General features: G+C 41.4%; 1 protein-coding gene across 2 annotated transcripts in view; it reads right to left on the reverse strand.

The window, feature by feature from the left end:
- The window catches only part of LOC126190914 (notchless protein homolog 1), a 66833-nt gene extending 49392 nt beyond the window's left edge, over window positions 1–17441 (reverse strand). The window contains exon 1 of one of the 2 annotated variants that reach the window (XM_049931554.1): window positions 17009–17441. In XM_049931554.1, coding sequence (XP_049787511.1) covers window positions 17009–17149 — 141 coding nt within the window. In that variant the 5' untranslated portion in view covers window positions 17150–17441. The remainder of the gene's footprint in view (window positions 1–17008) is intronic. The other variant, XM_049931545.1, reaches the window with a different exon arrangement.
- Between the last annotated feature and the right edge of the window lie 209 nt (window positions 17442–17650).

Raw genomic sequence — 17650 nt, forward strand, 5'->3', positions numbered from 1 at the left:
GGATGTACTGAAGTGCACAAGATATGGCCAAAAGCTCTGCAGTGAATACACTGCAGCCGGTGGGCAAGGAAAGCTGTTCAATATGGCCTTTGTGGACACAGGCAAAGCCAACATTACCATCAACCATTGTAAACAACTTCAGAGCAACTTCAGAGCCGCAGAACACGTCAACAATCGAGAGGAAGTGACAGCGGAGAGCGGCGGGGTCAACGGTGCCCTTAGGGCCATGCAAATGTTTCAGACAAAGCTTCAGCTGTGGTGTACACCATAGAGGTATACTTGTATGGACCTCAAGTAGAGGTGGTAAAGGGAAGGGGCACCACGTGGGGTAGATTCAATGGTGACAGCAGAAGTGAAGGCTACCCAGTCTGCCTTGTTCAACGCCCATCTGGGTAGGCGTCCTTGGGCATGATGCCGTCGGAGTGATGCCAGGGGAGTGACAGGAAGATGGGGAAGTGGTCACTACCACACAGGTCATCCAGTGGATACATGGGAGGAGTACTAGGTTGCAAATTGATAAATCAATGGCCTAGTAAATACCATGAGCCACACTGAAATGTCTGGCGGCCCAGTATTCAAGAGGCAGAGGACGAGTTGGGACAGTAAATTTTTGACATCTCTGCCACAGCCAGTAAGCATGGTGCTACCCCACAAGGGGTTATGGGTGTTAAAAATCTCCCAAAAGTAGGAAAGGTTTAGGGAGCTGATCAATCAGTGCAGCCAATACATTCAGGGGTACCACACCATCTGGAGGGAGATATATTTTGCAGACAGTTATTTCCTGCATCATCCGTATCCTGACAGTCACAGCTTCAACAGGAGTTTGAAGGCATACAGGTTCACTACATACCGAGTTCAGGACATAAACGCAAACTCCACCTGACACACAATTATATTCGCTACGGTTCTTGTAATATCCCCTGTAGCCACAAAGGACAGGGGTCCACATTGCTGGGAACCAGGTTTCCTGGAGGGCAATGCAGAAAGCAGGTGTAAAGCTTAACAGCTGCCATAGCTCAGCCAGGTGGTGGTAAAAACCGCCACAATTCCACTGTAGGATGACATGATTATGAGACTGGGAAGGCATGAAACATTCAATGAGATAGTCTATGCCTCAGGGTCACCTGTTGCCACCGACTTAATTCCTGAGCAGGCTATATCCATTGTGTCTGAGTGTCTGGCAAGATCTAGATCCTCAGCAGATGCCAGAAACTTCAACTCATCCTCAGATGCAGAGTTTGTAGGCAGCAGTGGTGTGGGTGCCACTGCAATTCCCTTGGTCTTGGGGGTCTTCTTTCTGGATTTCTCTCACTGATCCTTGGGTTTCTCTGGCTGGGAGGGTTTAACTGATTCAGTCTCCGGGACTGAGGATAATCGTGAAGCCCTATGACCAGCTGCTTTTGGGCACTTCACAGCCATTGGCAGGTGTCATCTTTCCCACGAGCAAGAACCTGGGAAGCGAGTGACCCAAGGGTCCCCTTCCTAGCGAAAGGTGCTGAAGAAGCTGAAAAGTGGGGACTGGTGTCCCCGATGGTTGGGGGCACAGTGCTCCCGAGGCAGATGGTGCAGGAGCAACAGGGAGGGAAGAGCCTCCCACCATGAAATTGGGCAGGTGCAGTCTTCCAGCAATGAGAGCCAACTGGAACTTGCGGAACTGACGGGGCTACAACTGTTCTTGTAGCAGCAGCATAAGAGGAGGTCATAGCCACAGGATGTAGGCGCTCAAATTTCCTCTTGGCCTTTGTGTACATCAGTCGGTCCAGGGACTTGTATTCCATAATTTTCCTTTCTCGCTGTAAAACCTTGCAGTCAGTGAGCAAGGGGAATGATGCTCTCCGCAGGTGACACAGATGGGAGGCAAGGCACATGGAGTATTGGGATGGGATGGACGTCCACAGTCTCGACGGGAAGACATATGGCCGAACTTCCAACACTTCAAGCACCACATTGGGGGAGGGATATAGGGCTTGACATCATAGCGGCAGACCATCACCTTGACCTTCTCGGGTAATGTGTCACCCTTGAAGGCCAAGATGAAGGCACTGGTGGCAACCTGATTATTCCTCGGACCCCCATGGATGCGCCGACCGAAATGAACTCCTCGTCACTCTAAGTTGGCATGCAGCTCATCGTCAGACTGCAATAGAAGGTCCCTGTGGAATACAATACCCTAGACCACATTTAAGCTTTTATGAGGCGTGATGGAAACATCCCCCAGCTTGTCACAAGCGAGTAATGCCCATGACTAGGCAGACAATGCCATTTTTATCAAAACTGACCCTGACCGCATTTTGGACAAGCCCTCCACCTCCCCAAACTTGTATTCTAAATACTCTAGAAAAAACTGAAGCTTCAACGAGACGAAGGAGCCCCCACCGGCTCTTGTACATACAAGGTACCGGAGCAAATATGGTTTGCTGCCATCCTTAGCCTGGCATTCCTCCAATGGTGTGGCCAGGATAGGGAACGATTTAGGATCATACTTGCATTGTACTGAGACTTGGAACACTTGGAGACTGCTGGCGTTAGATCACCAGCAAGTGATGACGTGGTACACTTCATCGCGCGTCATCTACCCTGATGCCACCCACTCCGACCAGGGGGCCTCCCCATGGGCGTCACACAGCCACAGCAAAGGCCACCTGGCAGGATGGCCATTGCTGGGAGTCCCGATGCCCCAGGGTGACTGGCATCTATTCCTTGGTATACATGGGGAGTTAACGGCGCAGGCATCAGCAGAGCGATCCCTGTGTAGTCAGGATGCTACAACCAACAGGGTACATGGCGGCCCCACCACAACAGACTGGCTACCATGCTGGATAGGTGCAAAGAATTCCATGGTCCTCGTTGGTGCAGAAAATGACACTGCATAAGGTAAAGGAAAATGCACCCAGGAAGGTGTCCTCGCTCAAGAGATGGAGGATGAGCGGGACTGCAATGCCACGACAAGAAAATGGGCTAAGGATCTCAATGCATGATGGACACAATGCACCATGTAAGGCACTCTTCCCCAATTGGCTCGCTCTTTGGGAAAATTTTGAAAAATGGAGGTCAAACCCTACAGGGGACCATGACTTAAAGGCCAAAAGGTGTGAGACTCCTTTTAGACACCTGTTGTGACAGTCAGGAATACCTTGGGCCTATTCTAACCCCCTGGCCAGCAGGGGGGAAAGGGAGGGAAAGAAATGTATACATGCCTCTGTGCAAGTCCTAATTTCTCTTATCTTACTTTCATGGACCTTATGTGAACTATACATTGAAGGCAATAGAATCGTCTTGCAGTCAGTTTCAGAAGCCAGTTCTCTACATTTTCTCAAAAGTGTTTTGCGACAAGAACATTGTCTTCCCTCCAGGGATTCTTATTTGAGTTCACAAAGCATACCCATAATACTCACATGTTAACTGAACCTACCAGTAACAAATCTAGCAGCCTGTCTCTGAATTGCTTTGATGTTTTCCTTTAATAAAACCTGGTGAGGATCACAGACACCAGAGGAGTACTCGACAATGGGTTTCAACAGATGTACTACTACTAACCATAATTCTCTCAAAACACAGTCCACTTCCCTACTACCGTCCTTATGTGCTCACTCCATTTCATACTGCTTTACATCATCATGCCTAGATATTTAATCAACATGACTGTCATGAAGCACGCTACTAATGCTGTATTAGAAAATTATGATATTATTTTTTCTGCTCATCTATATTAATTAAGGAACAACCAGCTGTACTGCATGTTGCCTATGCCACTTTCTATGGACTCGTGGCTACACTGAGTAATACCTAGGCAAGTTTAGTACCATGGAGGGACCTAACAACATTGGACAGGAATTTCCTAGCATTACTTACTACCTCACACTTGCCAGAGTGTCAGGTCCAGCTAGTCACAGCTACAAAGCTGATAAATATGGCTTCGAGATCTGTTCCACACAGAGATACCCATATTATGAGTGTACTTGGGAAGAGATGGCAGGTAAATATGAATGCTTCCTAAGGGTAGGCTCACATTGGCTCTTGTTGGTAGCGGTCCTCGCAACCTTTATCTGCACAATCTATGACCGGGGACATTTATAAAAAGGCTATGGTTACAGCTACAAGTACAAATTCTAATAATCAACGACAGTCATTGCAGCACAACTGGTCCCTCTTTTTGCCAACCTGCCACCACTACAGGAACCACATCCAAGAATACCACCTATCCACTTCCTATCCATCAGACCTTCCTTTCAGACTCCTGCCTAACAACAGGCACTGTCTACTGCCGAATGAAGCAGAGAGTCACACAGATCCTGTCGCTACTCGCCTTCCACTTGGCAAGGCTAGACCATTAGTGTCAGCACCGGTGAGGAAGCAGCTGAGCTGTTGCATACGGAATCCTATGAATATCATGAGTCAGTGACTAAGATAATGTTTCTGAAATGAACTGTGAAAGTCAACTACTTTCAGGTGCAACTGCAGAAAGAATTCACACAGCCAAATTCTTCTGAGAGAGGAAGAGTACACTTTGGCATGTGTGACATTTGGAGCAGTCACTCAATGAACCCCCTGTGGCACATAAAAATACTGGCATCCGGCCAGACTGTGACCAAATCAATGAGTCATCGAGTCTGTGTCCAGTGTTCCACCACCACATGACCGTCATCCTGGCGGGACCATCTGTCAAGAGGAGGAGATTAGCGTTTAACATCCTGCTGACAACGAGGTCATTAAAGAAGAAACTGCCAAGTGGTCCAGGTGCAGCATCGATGGGCAGAAGGTCGAATTGAGGTTCTGCCATCTCACACTGAAGCCATCTACCAGTCAATCTCGTTCAGGGTTGAGTATGACTGGCACAACTCATCTCACAGCTGAGTCAGTGCCACCAGTCGTCTGAGAATGTACACGTCATAAGGTCACCTCACCACAGTGCTGACCTACATGTTGGGAGTGTTGGCTGCATCTCTTTTATGAATCATGCACTGTGGTCTGTGGGTTCAATGCCCACTACCCGCCTGATGAGGGCATTAGCCTACCATTATGAACTGTGAGAAGTAAATAAAAGGTTTCAGCATCATGAAGCTGCTTGTGACTTTCCCTGCCTGCCAACCTCCACCAGAGAACTCCTACACATTGACAGACCTATCTCTATGAGGATCTTCACACTGAAATGGGTACCCATGAGCATGAAACAGTTATAGCTATAATGAATGCTAAAGTGCGCAGGGCAACTAAAACAAGTATAAAGATTTGTATATTAAGTAAACCAGATAAAGAGACAATAGTGTTATTTCTCAAGAAGCAAAAAGAAACATTTAGTGGGCAGGAGCAAATAGGGAAACTCTGGATCAAGTTTAGAAGAATATTTTATTTCAAGCACAAGTTTTCTTCTGCACTATTTATTATTTTTTATTTATTTATCTATTATTTATTGGTAGCGACAAGTCACACAACAAGCTCATTTTAGCATTTTGTCACTATCAAGTGTACATCTTAGCTGATATGACACAGTCCATGCGGCATTATAGAGCGTAAATGTCAGTTGTCTTTTCTTATGATACAATCACATTATTTATATGTTTACTTTTTATTTGCGTGATCTTGTAAAGTTATTTTTTGACAGCTTCAGTGAAAAAACTACTTTTACAGGATCACGCAAATAAAAAGTAAACATACAAATAACAATACTGTATCATAACAAAAAGACAACCGACATTTACACTCCAAGATGCCGTACAGACCAGTCTTACCTGCTAAGACGTACACTCGATATTGACAAATCACCAAAATGAGCTTGTTGTGTGACTTATCACTATGAGTAAATAAACAAAGAGTGCAAAAAAAAACTTGTACTTAAAATAAAACAAGTCATTCTTCGAACGCATGCAAGCTGCCAGCACAATGGAAAGGCAATTTTAAAAGAATAACTGACCAAGGACTTGAGAGAACTACACCTAGTTGTGGGGCACATCATGTTATATGGTCTCTGGAAAGAAACAGCAACTACTGCACGGCAGGGCTATAAGGAGCTGCTAAATGAAACATGTTTATCCACAGAAGAACGACAACCACATCACAATCTTATCGAAATACCTCTCACTAAAACCTAATACATGTTACTGCTATGTAAAGGTTGTCTGGCACCAAAGTTAGTATCCAGATGCTTGTGGTACACATTTCCTATACTTCACATTTGGCAACTGCCTTATCTACCATACACCTGCTATGCAAGCCTCTACTATTTCTTTCTGTTGGATGCACTGAGGGTCCATTTGGAACTTATGTTCATACTAGCTGTCTTCTCCTGGATGTTACCTCACCACTTAATAGCTGGCCACACAGGAGCATATTTCTGGAACAGGACAGAACCATGGGCCATTTACATGGATATTTTTGACAGAACTGGCCTGCCGATCTAATCAGCAGGGACTATCTTTCGTATCTAGTCTCTTAAATCTGCCCAGGGGCCAGGTGTCTTCAAGTATGCTGTAAATCAAAGGATTTTCACGATTCATCCATGGACCTATGACTGTGGTGCCTCACCAAAGGTACATATTGTGGCATCGCCGACAATTTTTACACTATGTATTCATATATTTCTTGACAGAAAAATTGTACGAAATCGGTCAAAAAATGGATTTCCGAAAGACAATATTCCATATATATGGATCTGATTCGGAATTGTGGGCATTCCTCTGAGGACTGTGAAGCTTCAATGTGCTACAAACAGGGCATTCTTGATCCTTTCTAAAGTACAATAATAATAAAGGACATAACACAGTTATGGGTAATACAATAAATGAAAATCAATATTTTATTGGCACTCGCCATACAGTTATTTGATACAATTCATCCCCCCTCCCTTTCCACTTCCTGCATCTTTCTTAACTCTTTTCTGAAGTTCCTGAAGGCAGTTTAAATCTATCTTTCCATTAGAAGAAAATATGTATTTTGTCACCAAATGCGTTTCATTTGACTGAAATAAAACATCATCTCAGTCAAATGAAATGCTTCTGGTGACAAAATATGTATTTTCATCTAGTTGGAAAGATAGATTTAAACTGCTTCAGAAACTACAGAAAAGAGTTAAGAAACAATGTTGGTCTTATTTACTGCACTTAACAGTCAATTTTTTCTCATGTCAAGAAATGTCATCCGCTTGCACATTTTTAAGGTATTCCATCATTAGGCGGTACTGTTTTCCACTTAATCCCACACTCCTTTGCCAGAATTATACATTTCTTGATGTGAAACACAACATGCAATCAGACAGCATTTCCTCATGTGAACGAAAATCAGACATAAGATACCATAAGTAAAATGAGCATATTTTGTAATGAACTGTCTTTAGATCAAGAAAGTGAATACAAATGTAAACTGTTTCATTACAGGTCACTGATGATGTTTTCTTTCAATCAAATAAAACACGTTTGGTGACAAGATACACATTGTCTTGTAGTTGCAAAGATTTAAAATAACTTCAGTAATTATTAAGCAACTACAGACAATTTGGTCACACAAATGAAGAATTTCTTTTCTGAAATTTTATTTCAAACTTTGTACCTTAGATTTTATTATACTTTAGTCCACAGTTGGAATACCACATACAAAATATTCAATCACCTCTTTATATGACTGATTTTTTACATTTTTGTTTGTCTAAGTTAATATTCTATGTGTCAGTTTCCTAAAAGAAGGTATTCTACGGCACAGGTAGAAATCTTTCAATGCTATCATTGGTCCACTCCTTCACTATACTTGCTGTCACATGAAAATTCACGGAATTCTTTCATGTTGCCCACCAAAAAAATCTGCACTTGTGACAAGCTGGAGAGGCACGGTCTCTAGTTCTCAGAGCTGCATGTACAGGCCTGCAGGTCATGTCTCCACTGACACACAGTGTCTGGAAATTTTGCAGAACCCATCAGAAACATCTATGGCCTGCCCCTAAATACTGTTAATGTATGGCCAGCTAATTAGACACAGCAAAGCTAAAACATAAGCAATTGTGTTGGGATTCTTGTTGTTCATGCTGTATATTAACAACAAGACAATGCATTGATGGTAACATTTTCTGCAGCTTTGTGATCTATAACAAGAGTGCTACCTTAAGAATGCTGCACACATATTTTGTCAAATATCAATAAGATCTGTAAGTGGCAAAAAACTGTATGTCCAGTAACATAAAATTACATATTCAGAAAATTTACAAACATAGCATCCTACGCCAAAATACCAGCAAATAGTATTCAGGAGACTAAATTTCCACAGAAACTCAAAGACTGTTTGGTGCGAAGGAATTTGTCATGTTACAGAGTCACATATTACAGAGTGCCTATTAAATTAAACTTTAATATATTGTTCTGTATAGTCAATCTGAGCAACAGAGAGTGTAATAAAAATTGTTGCTTCTCTGCAAATAAGTTATACTTCTGAGAACCACAATCTCCTGATGCACCACACCAAATGGCCAGTAAGTAGCCACTAAACAATGGAGTTTGGCCAGGTGGTGATGGTAACCGTTACGGTTCCATTGACACAAATATCCGAGTGTAACACTTTGTAGGGATATGAAACAGAATGATCACATAGGTTCAGTCATGGGTAAAGCAGGTGGTAGACATTGGTTTCTTGGTAGAATACTGGGAAAGTGCAATCAGTCTACAAAGGAGACAGCTTAAAAATCAGTCACGCAATTGGTTCTAGAATATTGTTCAAGTGTGTGGGACCCATACCACACAGAACTAACAAGGGACATTGAATATACAGAGAGAAGGGCAGCATGAATGGGTACACGTTTGTTTAATACATGGGAGAATGTCACAGAGATACTGAAGAAACTGAACTAGAAGACTCTTGAAGATAGACATAAGGGGTGTGGCAAACCAGGGTATCTGCACCGGATGGCAAATTCAAAGGGTGCCAAATTCACATTCTTAACGAAAGAAACCTTGTTTCACAAAGTGCCTAGCCTCCAGTGAATGTTGGTCTATCAATTATTCACATGATTTTGAAATGTATCCCTGTTGTTTTTTGAACACATTCTAAGTTGATTTCTGAATGAATCATCAGTTGATTTTTTAATGCATGCATAGTGTCTCTGGGAGAGGAATCCCCATCGCATCAAGAAATAAAAAACTTTCCTGCACACAAAAGGGGACAGAGATATACGAGCTGAGCCAATAAACCTGAACGGATGAAGACCAATAGCTGTTTGTTTATGGAATCGATTGGGTGTGCAAATGACAAGCGTTGTTATACTTATTAGTGAAATCCATGGATTCAGACTACCTGGTGGAAATAAATGACTAACAAGAATAGCACGTATGAAAGATTACATATTATCTTCTGGGTGTATCGAAGAAAATGAAATTTTTTACACAGAAAATTTTTGCCAGATCGCTACACTACAAAGTGCCAGTCGTACAGTCCCTAGTCACCAGCCACATAAGTTCTATTCTCGGAGTAGGCATGGAAAACGCATTGCACGAACACACAACAACATCTAACCAGAGAATGAATGTGGGACAACTAAACCGGTGATTTTGGCAAGGTTCGTAACGTTAACTGCAGAATAAGTTTTGATAGCGGCAGCAATAGTTGCAGAATTAATAATGATAAGATTGATTGTTAGAACGAGGAAGAAGTCACTGATGACCGTGCCACTAAAGCACAGCTATCAAACACAGTTTTCAGAAACTCCTTCACCAAAGAAGAAGAACTAAATGTTTCTGAATCCCAATCAACAACAACTGCCAAGATGAGAAACATAGAAGTAGACATCCTCAGTGTAGCAAAGCATCTTAAATCAGTTAATAAAGGCAAGGCCTCCAGTCCAGATTGTATACCAGTCATGCTCCTTTCAAAGTATACTGATACAATAGCTCCATATTTATCAATTACATACAACTGCTCACTCACAGAAAGATCCATACCTAAAGACTGTAAAATTGCTCAAGTCACACCAACACCCAGAAAGGGAAATAGGAGTAATCTGCTGAATTTCAAGCCCATATCACTAACGTCGATTTGCAGTAGGGTTTTAGAACATGAATTACCTCCAAGAAAACGATTTACTGACACACTGTCAGCATGGATTCAGAAAATACAGTTCTTGTGAAATACAACTAGCTCTTTATACTCATGAAGTAATGAGTGCTATTGACAGGGGATTTTTAATTGATACCATATTTTTAGATTTCCAGAAGGCTTTCGACATTGTTCCTCACAAGTGTCTTCTAACCAAACTGTGTGCCTATGGAATATCGCCGCAGTTGTGCGACTGGATTCATGATTTCCTGTCAGAAAGGCCCGAGTTTGTAGTAATAGATGGAAAGTCAGAGTAAAACAGAAGTAATACCTGGCATCCAACATGGAAGTGTTATAGGCCCTCTATTGCTCCTGATCTATATTAACAGCATAGGAGACAATCTGAGTAGCCGTCTTAGATTGTTTGCAGATGATGCTGTCATTTACCGTCTTGTAAAGTCATCAGGTGATCAAAATGAATTGTAAAATGATTTAGATAAGATATGTGTATGGTGCGAAAAGTGGAAATTGACCCTGAATAAAGAAAAGTGCAAAGTTACTCACATGAGTACTAAAAGAAATCCACTAAAATTCAATTATGTGATAAGTCACACAAATCTGATGGCTTTAAATTCAACTAAATACTTAGGGATTATAATTACAAATAATCTAAATTGGAATGATCATATAGATAATGTTATGGGTAGAGCAAACTAAAGACTGTGATTCATAGGCAGAACACTTAGAAGGTGCAACAGATCTACTAAAGAGACTGCTTACACCATGTTTGTCCACCCTATTCTGGAGTATTGCTGTGCGATGTGGAATCCACATCGGGTGGGACTGACAGACAACATCGAAAAAGTCCAATGAAGGGCAGCTTGTGTTGTATTACCACGAAATAGGGAGCTAGTGCTATAGGCATGATACATGAATTGGAGTGGCAATCACTAAAACAAAGGTGTTTTTCATTGTGACGGATCTTCTCACGAAAATTCAATCACCAGTTTTCTCCTCTGATTGCAAAAACATTCTGTTGGCACCCACCTATATAGGGAGAAATGATCATCATGATAAAATAAGAGAAATTATGGCTCGCACACAAAAATTTAAGTGCTCACTTTTCCTGCACACTGTTTGAGAGTGGAATGGTAGAGAGACAGCTTGAAGGTGGTTGATTGAACTCTCTGCCAAGCACTTTATTGTGGATAGAGTAATCATGCAGATGTAGATGGGACGGAGACATCACACAAATTAAATAGAAGAATTTAACGATTCCAAATTTATATACAAATTTTGTGCTACTACCACCACCACCACCACCACCACCACCACCACCACTACTTTTCAATATCACACTTGAGAAACTGGAGAATATGAATGAAATGTGAAACTATTTCTTAACACAAAACATTTTGCTTGTAGTAGGGCTAATAGGTATTTGATACTGGTACTTCGTGAATTACACTTTGTCGTATTAGTTATGTAAGTGAGGCAGATAAAAATGACCATTTGTGCCAAAACAGTCTCACTTATTTGGCATGTGTTACAATTACTGCAATGTTAGAAAGGCCTATTTCATTTTATCTAGCAGTCAGTGACAAAATAGATGTAATCAAATCAAGAAACCACACCTATCTTGCGTACTATCCATATTAACAGCTTTTCAGTATTAGACAATGACATTTTGATTTTTCATGTAGCAAAACATTTTCATGAACTTCAATGAGGTAATAGAGTCCTTTGCAGAAAGGAAAGCACACCATGTAAAGTAGCAAGATGAAAAAGAAAAAATGCTAGGACCTAAGGACTGAAGAAATATGTACTGTCTTGCTTATCTCTTGTCTTTACTGGTTTTATGTCTCCTATATTTAATTTTACATCACAAAAAAGAGAAAGTTATTAGCTAATATGCAATGGAGAGTGCAAATTTTCTAAAGATTTCTTACTCTCCCGGTCACAAATAACCCCACCAAGTGTTAATGGTGAGGTTTTCTTTTTTTAAGGGGATAGGATGTCCAGCCAACTGGGAGAAGCATCACAAGATATTTTCATTTCCACTGTCCCGAATGTAGGTTTGATGGCTTCCATTACAAAACATACACATTTGAATTCCACAAAGTGAAATACAGTGACGTGTGATAGAAGAACGCTGTGTGAAGAGGCATGCCACCACACTTTGGCACACTTAAGACCAATAATAATGGGCGTATGGCATTGATGGCCGGGAGACCCCTCGTGGGGCGGTTCAGCCGCCGCTCTACAAGTTCTTTAACGCCACTACGGCGACTTACGAGTAAATGAGGATGGAATGATGATGAAAGACACACAACACCCAATCATCTCGAGGCAGAGAAAATCCCTGGCCCCGCCGGGAATCGAACCCGGGACCCCATGCACGGGAAGTGAGAACGCTACCGCAAGACCATGAGCCGCGGACACTTAAGACCAAATAACACGTCTGACATTTCCTTGAACATGTGTGTTTTATACATCAAACTCTTCAGAAAGATGTGAGCTACAAAATGAACATATTTTTGAAAAATGTATCTTTCTTTTTACTTTTTGACATCCTATCTCAAACGCTCACTTGGGAGGGGATACTATCAATTTTTTGCCCTGGCTCAGAAATAATGTAGATTGTGGGCTGCTAGGAATATACTACATCCCCCTACATATCTTTTGCATAGGGATCGTAAGGACAAGATTAGAATAATTACTGCATGCACAGAGGCATCCAAACAGTCATTCTTCCCATGCTCCATATGTGAATGAAACAGAAAGATACCCTCACAGTTGGTACAATGGGACGTACACTCTGCCATGCACCTCAGGATGGTTTGCAGAGTATAGATGTAGATGTGAATGTAGAAGGAACATCGATTAGGATCAGAGAAGGCACAAATTACTTTGCTGCTGAGTTGTGCTACAACTGAATGTGTGATTCTTCATCAGTTAATTGGCCAGATCTCAAGGGTGATGGGGGCCAGACTGACTTGAGCAGCAGAACTTAGTTAAACTTTCAAGTTTTCCTTCTTTTCCCTGCAAAGTTTCAGTTCTGTGCAGATTTTTCTATCTTGACTTTTGGAATAGAAGATGAAGTTCTCATCTATTGTCCACGGCCTGTTGTTCCCAGCCACCTGATGGCAGAATGCAGGTCTGTTTCATCTTGTGAGGGGGGCATCCCGGCAGGTATCCTCTTTCCTGGAGATGCCGAAGAGGATGAGATGCCTCCAGCTGCACCAATGAGATTCTTACCACCGATGCTGTGGATTTGGGGGCCGAAGGAACACATGTCCCCTCCTGCACTGACATCTGGCTAGGGCCAAGAGTTCCTGTTGGAGACAATGTCAAAGAGCCAAGTGTGGATATTGACACAATGTTTGCAGAATTTGAAGTCATATTGACTGGACGTAGCCAGTCAAACTTTTTCTTGATAAGACTTCATATTCTTGGATCTTCTTCTCCCACTTGAAAACTGAACATGTAGGTGAACAACAGGGGTGGTGTTCTGGACAGTTTATATGTGTAAGGAGTTGTTCATAAAGTTGTAGGGAGTTGTTCATAAAGTCTGCCCTCATGAGTAGCACCTTTGAACATCTCATAAGTAGCCTCATTAGTACAATGAGAGGATATGCATCCAAATCTATGGCACCTAAAATGTCCAATAGGAGGATGAAAATAGTGTTTGATATCACACCCATAAATCCTGCCCTTCAGTTTCTTAGGTAAAAAATTTCCAGCAAAGGCAAGAACAAAGGCTCCAGTTTCCACTCCATTATCCTTTGGTCCTATCTGGATGCGACAAACAAAATGTAACCCATGCTGCTCTAGGTTGGGGTGGGGGGCTCAAGTGACCCCTGACATAGCTCCTTTTTCAGAATACTGATGTTCTCATAATACCAAAGATACCTCTGTTTCATTTTGTTCTGGCCAACAACTGCTGCCTCAAATAATGATGTATGCAATTGTAATGTAACTTTTCCGTTGTATTCCATGTGCAGCTCTCATTACCTGCCACATCAGTGAGTGGATTTTCTTTGCCTTTAATAGGTGTCTTCAATTAATGTCACATCTGTGTAGTCTCATTAGAGAAAAGATTTTGCATTTCTGGAGGACTCAGATACTGAATCAGAAGTGGACTAGCAGATTCAGATGATGATTGTCTTGCAAATTTATAAATTATAGAGTGCAGCAATCAATCATCCTTTTTTTTTTTTTTTTTTTTTTTTTTTTTTTTTTTTTTTTTTTTTTGTAGGTTTTATTTGGCAAATTTTGGCTAGCGCCTAGCCATTATCAGTGTACTATTTTCTAGTCTCGATACATGTCAGTTCCCTGTTGTTCAGGCGTCAGTCACGCGCACTTACACACGCACACACAATGAATCCATACAGAACAGTTAATAATAAAATACATTTCTCAACTCTGGTAACAGCAATTGCATAACACAGGTATAGTCTATCTGTCACTGTGCTGACTATAGTTATATGAACACAAACTAAATAATTTCCTCTGAAAATTAATCTTCTGTCTTGACGTACCATTAGAAGAACAGTTCCAAACTAACAATACTTAGTTAAATCTGTATGCAGGCTGTCTCTGTCCATATACCATAATTCTATTTACCGTTCTGTTTCTACTGAAGACTAACACTGTCTGTCTATTTGTCAATCTTTCTATCTCACTTGATGACTTAAGAGACTCTGAATGTTCTGCATGAACTCCATAGTAAGACTCAGACTGGCTTACAACTTGCAATGGACCACTTCTGCTCGTACACATTTACTTAAGCGTGCATCTCTCTTCGTGGTGGCGTTGCCACTCCAGGAGACGTGATTCTTGTGGGCAGAGGGATCGAGTTGAGTGCATTGATGTTCCTGCTACAGACAGGTGTCCAGGGTACTTCTGGTATCAACTGTCATAAACTTTTCTTGTGGGATATCTCAGTACACCACAGGGGCAAAGACTAGTATCATGTACCACTAACAGCTTCTTTTGTTACAAGCATGTATTTGCTCGGCTGAGTTTTGGTTGCATTTTTGGAGGCTTAATTTTATCAGGGATAAAATGACAACAGAAATATGCAACAAATGTATCACACCCCTTTTGTATGATGAGAAGTCATCATGAACTCAATTCATTCCTGTTGATAAGTCTGTTCTCATTTCTGAATATGGTACAAGTTTGCACAAATCTATCTCCAGTTTTATATGCCTGGTAAAAACAACACAGCTGATATTCTACACAAAATTGACTAGTACAGATTCAAATTTTTGGCAGCTGCAGTCATGGATTCCAAATAATTTGCAATGTCTTTCCACACCTGAATCAGGAAAAACTCTACTCAAACAAACAGCCATTGGGAGAGTAAGTCGTTCCTTGCCTCACTGAAAACATTTCTAAACCAAGGTAGAAATGTGACAGCAAACAAACTCCTAGGCATCCCTTCAGCTCACCAAGAAACTTCAACAGAAGAAAACATTGTTGGTGGGGACAATGAACAAGATTCACTGGAATATCTTCAACTGCATCACAAAAAAGGGGAAAAAGTGAAGAAGATGGATGTTGTGGAATGCTCTTACTTTGTACCAAACTGCACACTGCATTCTGAAGTAGAAAGAAGAAACCTGGAATTGTTACCTTTTATAACACTACAAAGTATGGTGTGGACACTGTAGATCAAATGAATCATAAACACTCAACCTAAGTTGCTTGCAGCGGATGGCCAATGCATCTCTCTTATAACATCCTTGCCATCGCAGCAACAAAAAATGGATCACCTACATAACTGAAAAAAATCTGCAGGTAAAGCATTCGTTCCACAGTTGGTAAATGAACTAACAAATGGAGAACAACAAAGAGTGAGGCAGGAGCAAGGAAGCTAATCCAATGAAGAAGTTTCTATAGGACCTAACAAATTGTAAAAACAAAAAATGTCTCATACTGTATAAGCAAAGTGTCCAATGACATCCGAGAGAAATGCAAAAAGCTGTATGAAGAAAACATAGATGGAAAGTACCTATCTATGTCCAACATTAAACATGGAAGAAAAGCAACTATGCCCAACATTAAATTTCAGTGTTTCAAAACAATGAAATAAATGAATAACTGTTAGGAACTTCATAAATTGGTCACATTTAGCTGAATGGAAAATATATTGGTCCAACTTCATTCATGTTGTGGATCTATAATGCATAGCTGTCTCATTAGGGGTCAAAGGACCCCTTCCTAATATTTTAGGAGTTTTACCGTTTCCACTGATCTAATGTTAATCAAGATCAAATCAAATGTACTAAGTTTCAATATTGATGTAAACTACCGCATTTAATTAGCTATGGATGGTTCAAATGATTCTAAGCACTACGGGACTTAATATCTGAGGTCATCAGTCCCCTAGACTTGAACTACTTAAACCTAACTTACCTACAGACATCACACACATCCATGCCCGAGGCAAGATTCGAACCTGTGACCGTAGCAGCAGCGCGGTTCTGAACTGAAACGCCTAGAACTGCTCGACCACATCGGGCTGCCGAGCTATGGAACTTCAGATTTTTATTACCGTACAAAAACTTACAAGTTTACTAGTGTAGCCCACAACTTTTCTGTAATAGGTGACTTATTATAGAAGACAGGGTGCCAAACTGACCAATTACGCATGTAGGCCTACAAGAATTAGAGAGTCTGTGCTTCATTATGTTAAAAACTGGTGGAGTATACAAACTGAACATTAAAAGAATTTTTTCCGACATTAATTGCACACTATTTGTTGAATTTCTCACCCCATCCGCCACAATTAACAGTAATCTGACGCCCCCAATGAAACTGAACATGCTGTTACCATTCAACGATACAAAAACTTAAAGTGTTATAAATCTAGCAGAATGAAAATAGTCACAGCTAATCAATCGAGTCACTTTTCAGCGTTTGTCAACATCAGCTTACGTCTTTATCCACAGAGCAATTCGTTACATTATAAAGAATCACGAACAATACTTACTTGCTTCAGAAGAGCGTTGCAGATCAGCTGCAATTTATCTACTGTTATATCTATTGGAAGGTCCAACAGATTTCCCAGAACCTCTCCGGTTTCAGACTTAAATCTGGTTAAAATCATACGTGTCTCACTTTTTGGCTCCATTTGTATTTTAAAAAGTTTACAAATTACACTTACAATGTTACAAATCGGTCTGCAATGACAATGTCACAAATGAACTTATTTCTCAAACTTGTGAAACTATCCTGCCGACACAAGTTGCGTCAGAAGTGTCATCCCGCACCCATCTCCACATGCAAAACAAAGCGACACACGTGCTTCTATTGACAACACAATACCAAAGTACATAACTGCAAAGCTCTACTACCCAGCGAGGTTCAAACCTCATTGCAAGTACCACGCAACTCGGGGGACTACTGAAGAAGGGTGGTTCGTTTGAGCAGTTGCCAGCGGGTTCGTGCGCATGAGCAGAGCTGAATTCGCGTATGAGCAGCGCCTTCTCCCGCTTCTGGCTACTTGAAGCGTGGCTGTTTGCCGTATGAGCAGTAGCAGCAAGTAGCCAGACGCTACCCGGAAAAATTTTTTCGGCGCGCCCAAGCTGCCAGATTCGCGCATGCGCAGAGCAAGCTGAGCAATAGAGGGGGG

Source organism: Schistocerca cancellata, chromosome 1 (genome assembly GCF_023864275.1).
Source record: "Schistocerca cancellata isolate TAMUIC-IGC-003103 chromosome 1, iqSchCanc2.1, whole genome shotgun sequence".
NCBI classification, from domain to species: Eukaryota; Metazoa; Arthropoda; class Insecta; order Orthoptera; family Acrididae; genus Schistocerca; species Schistocerca cancellata.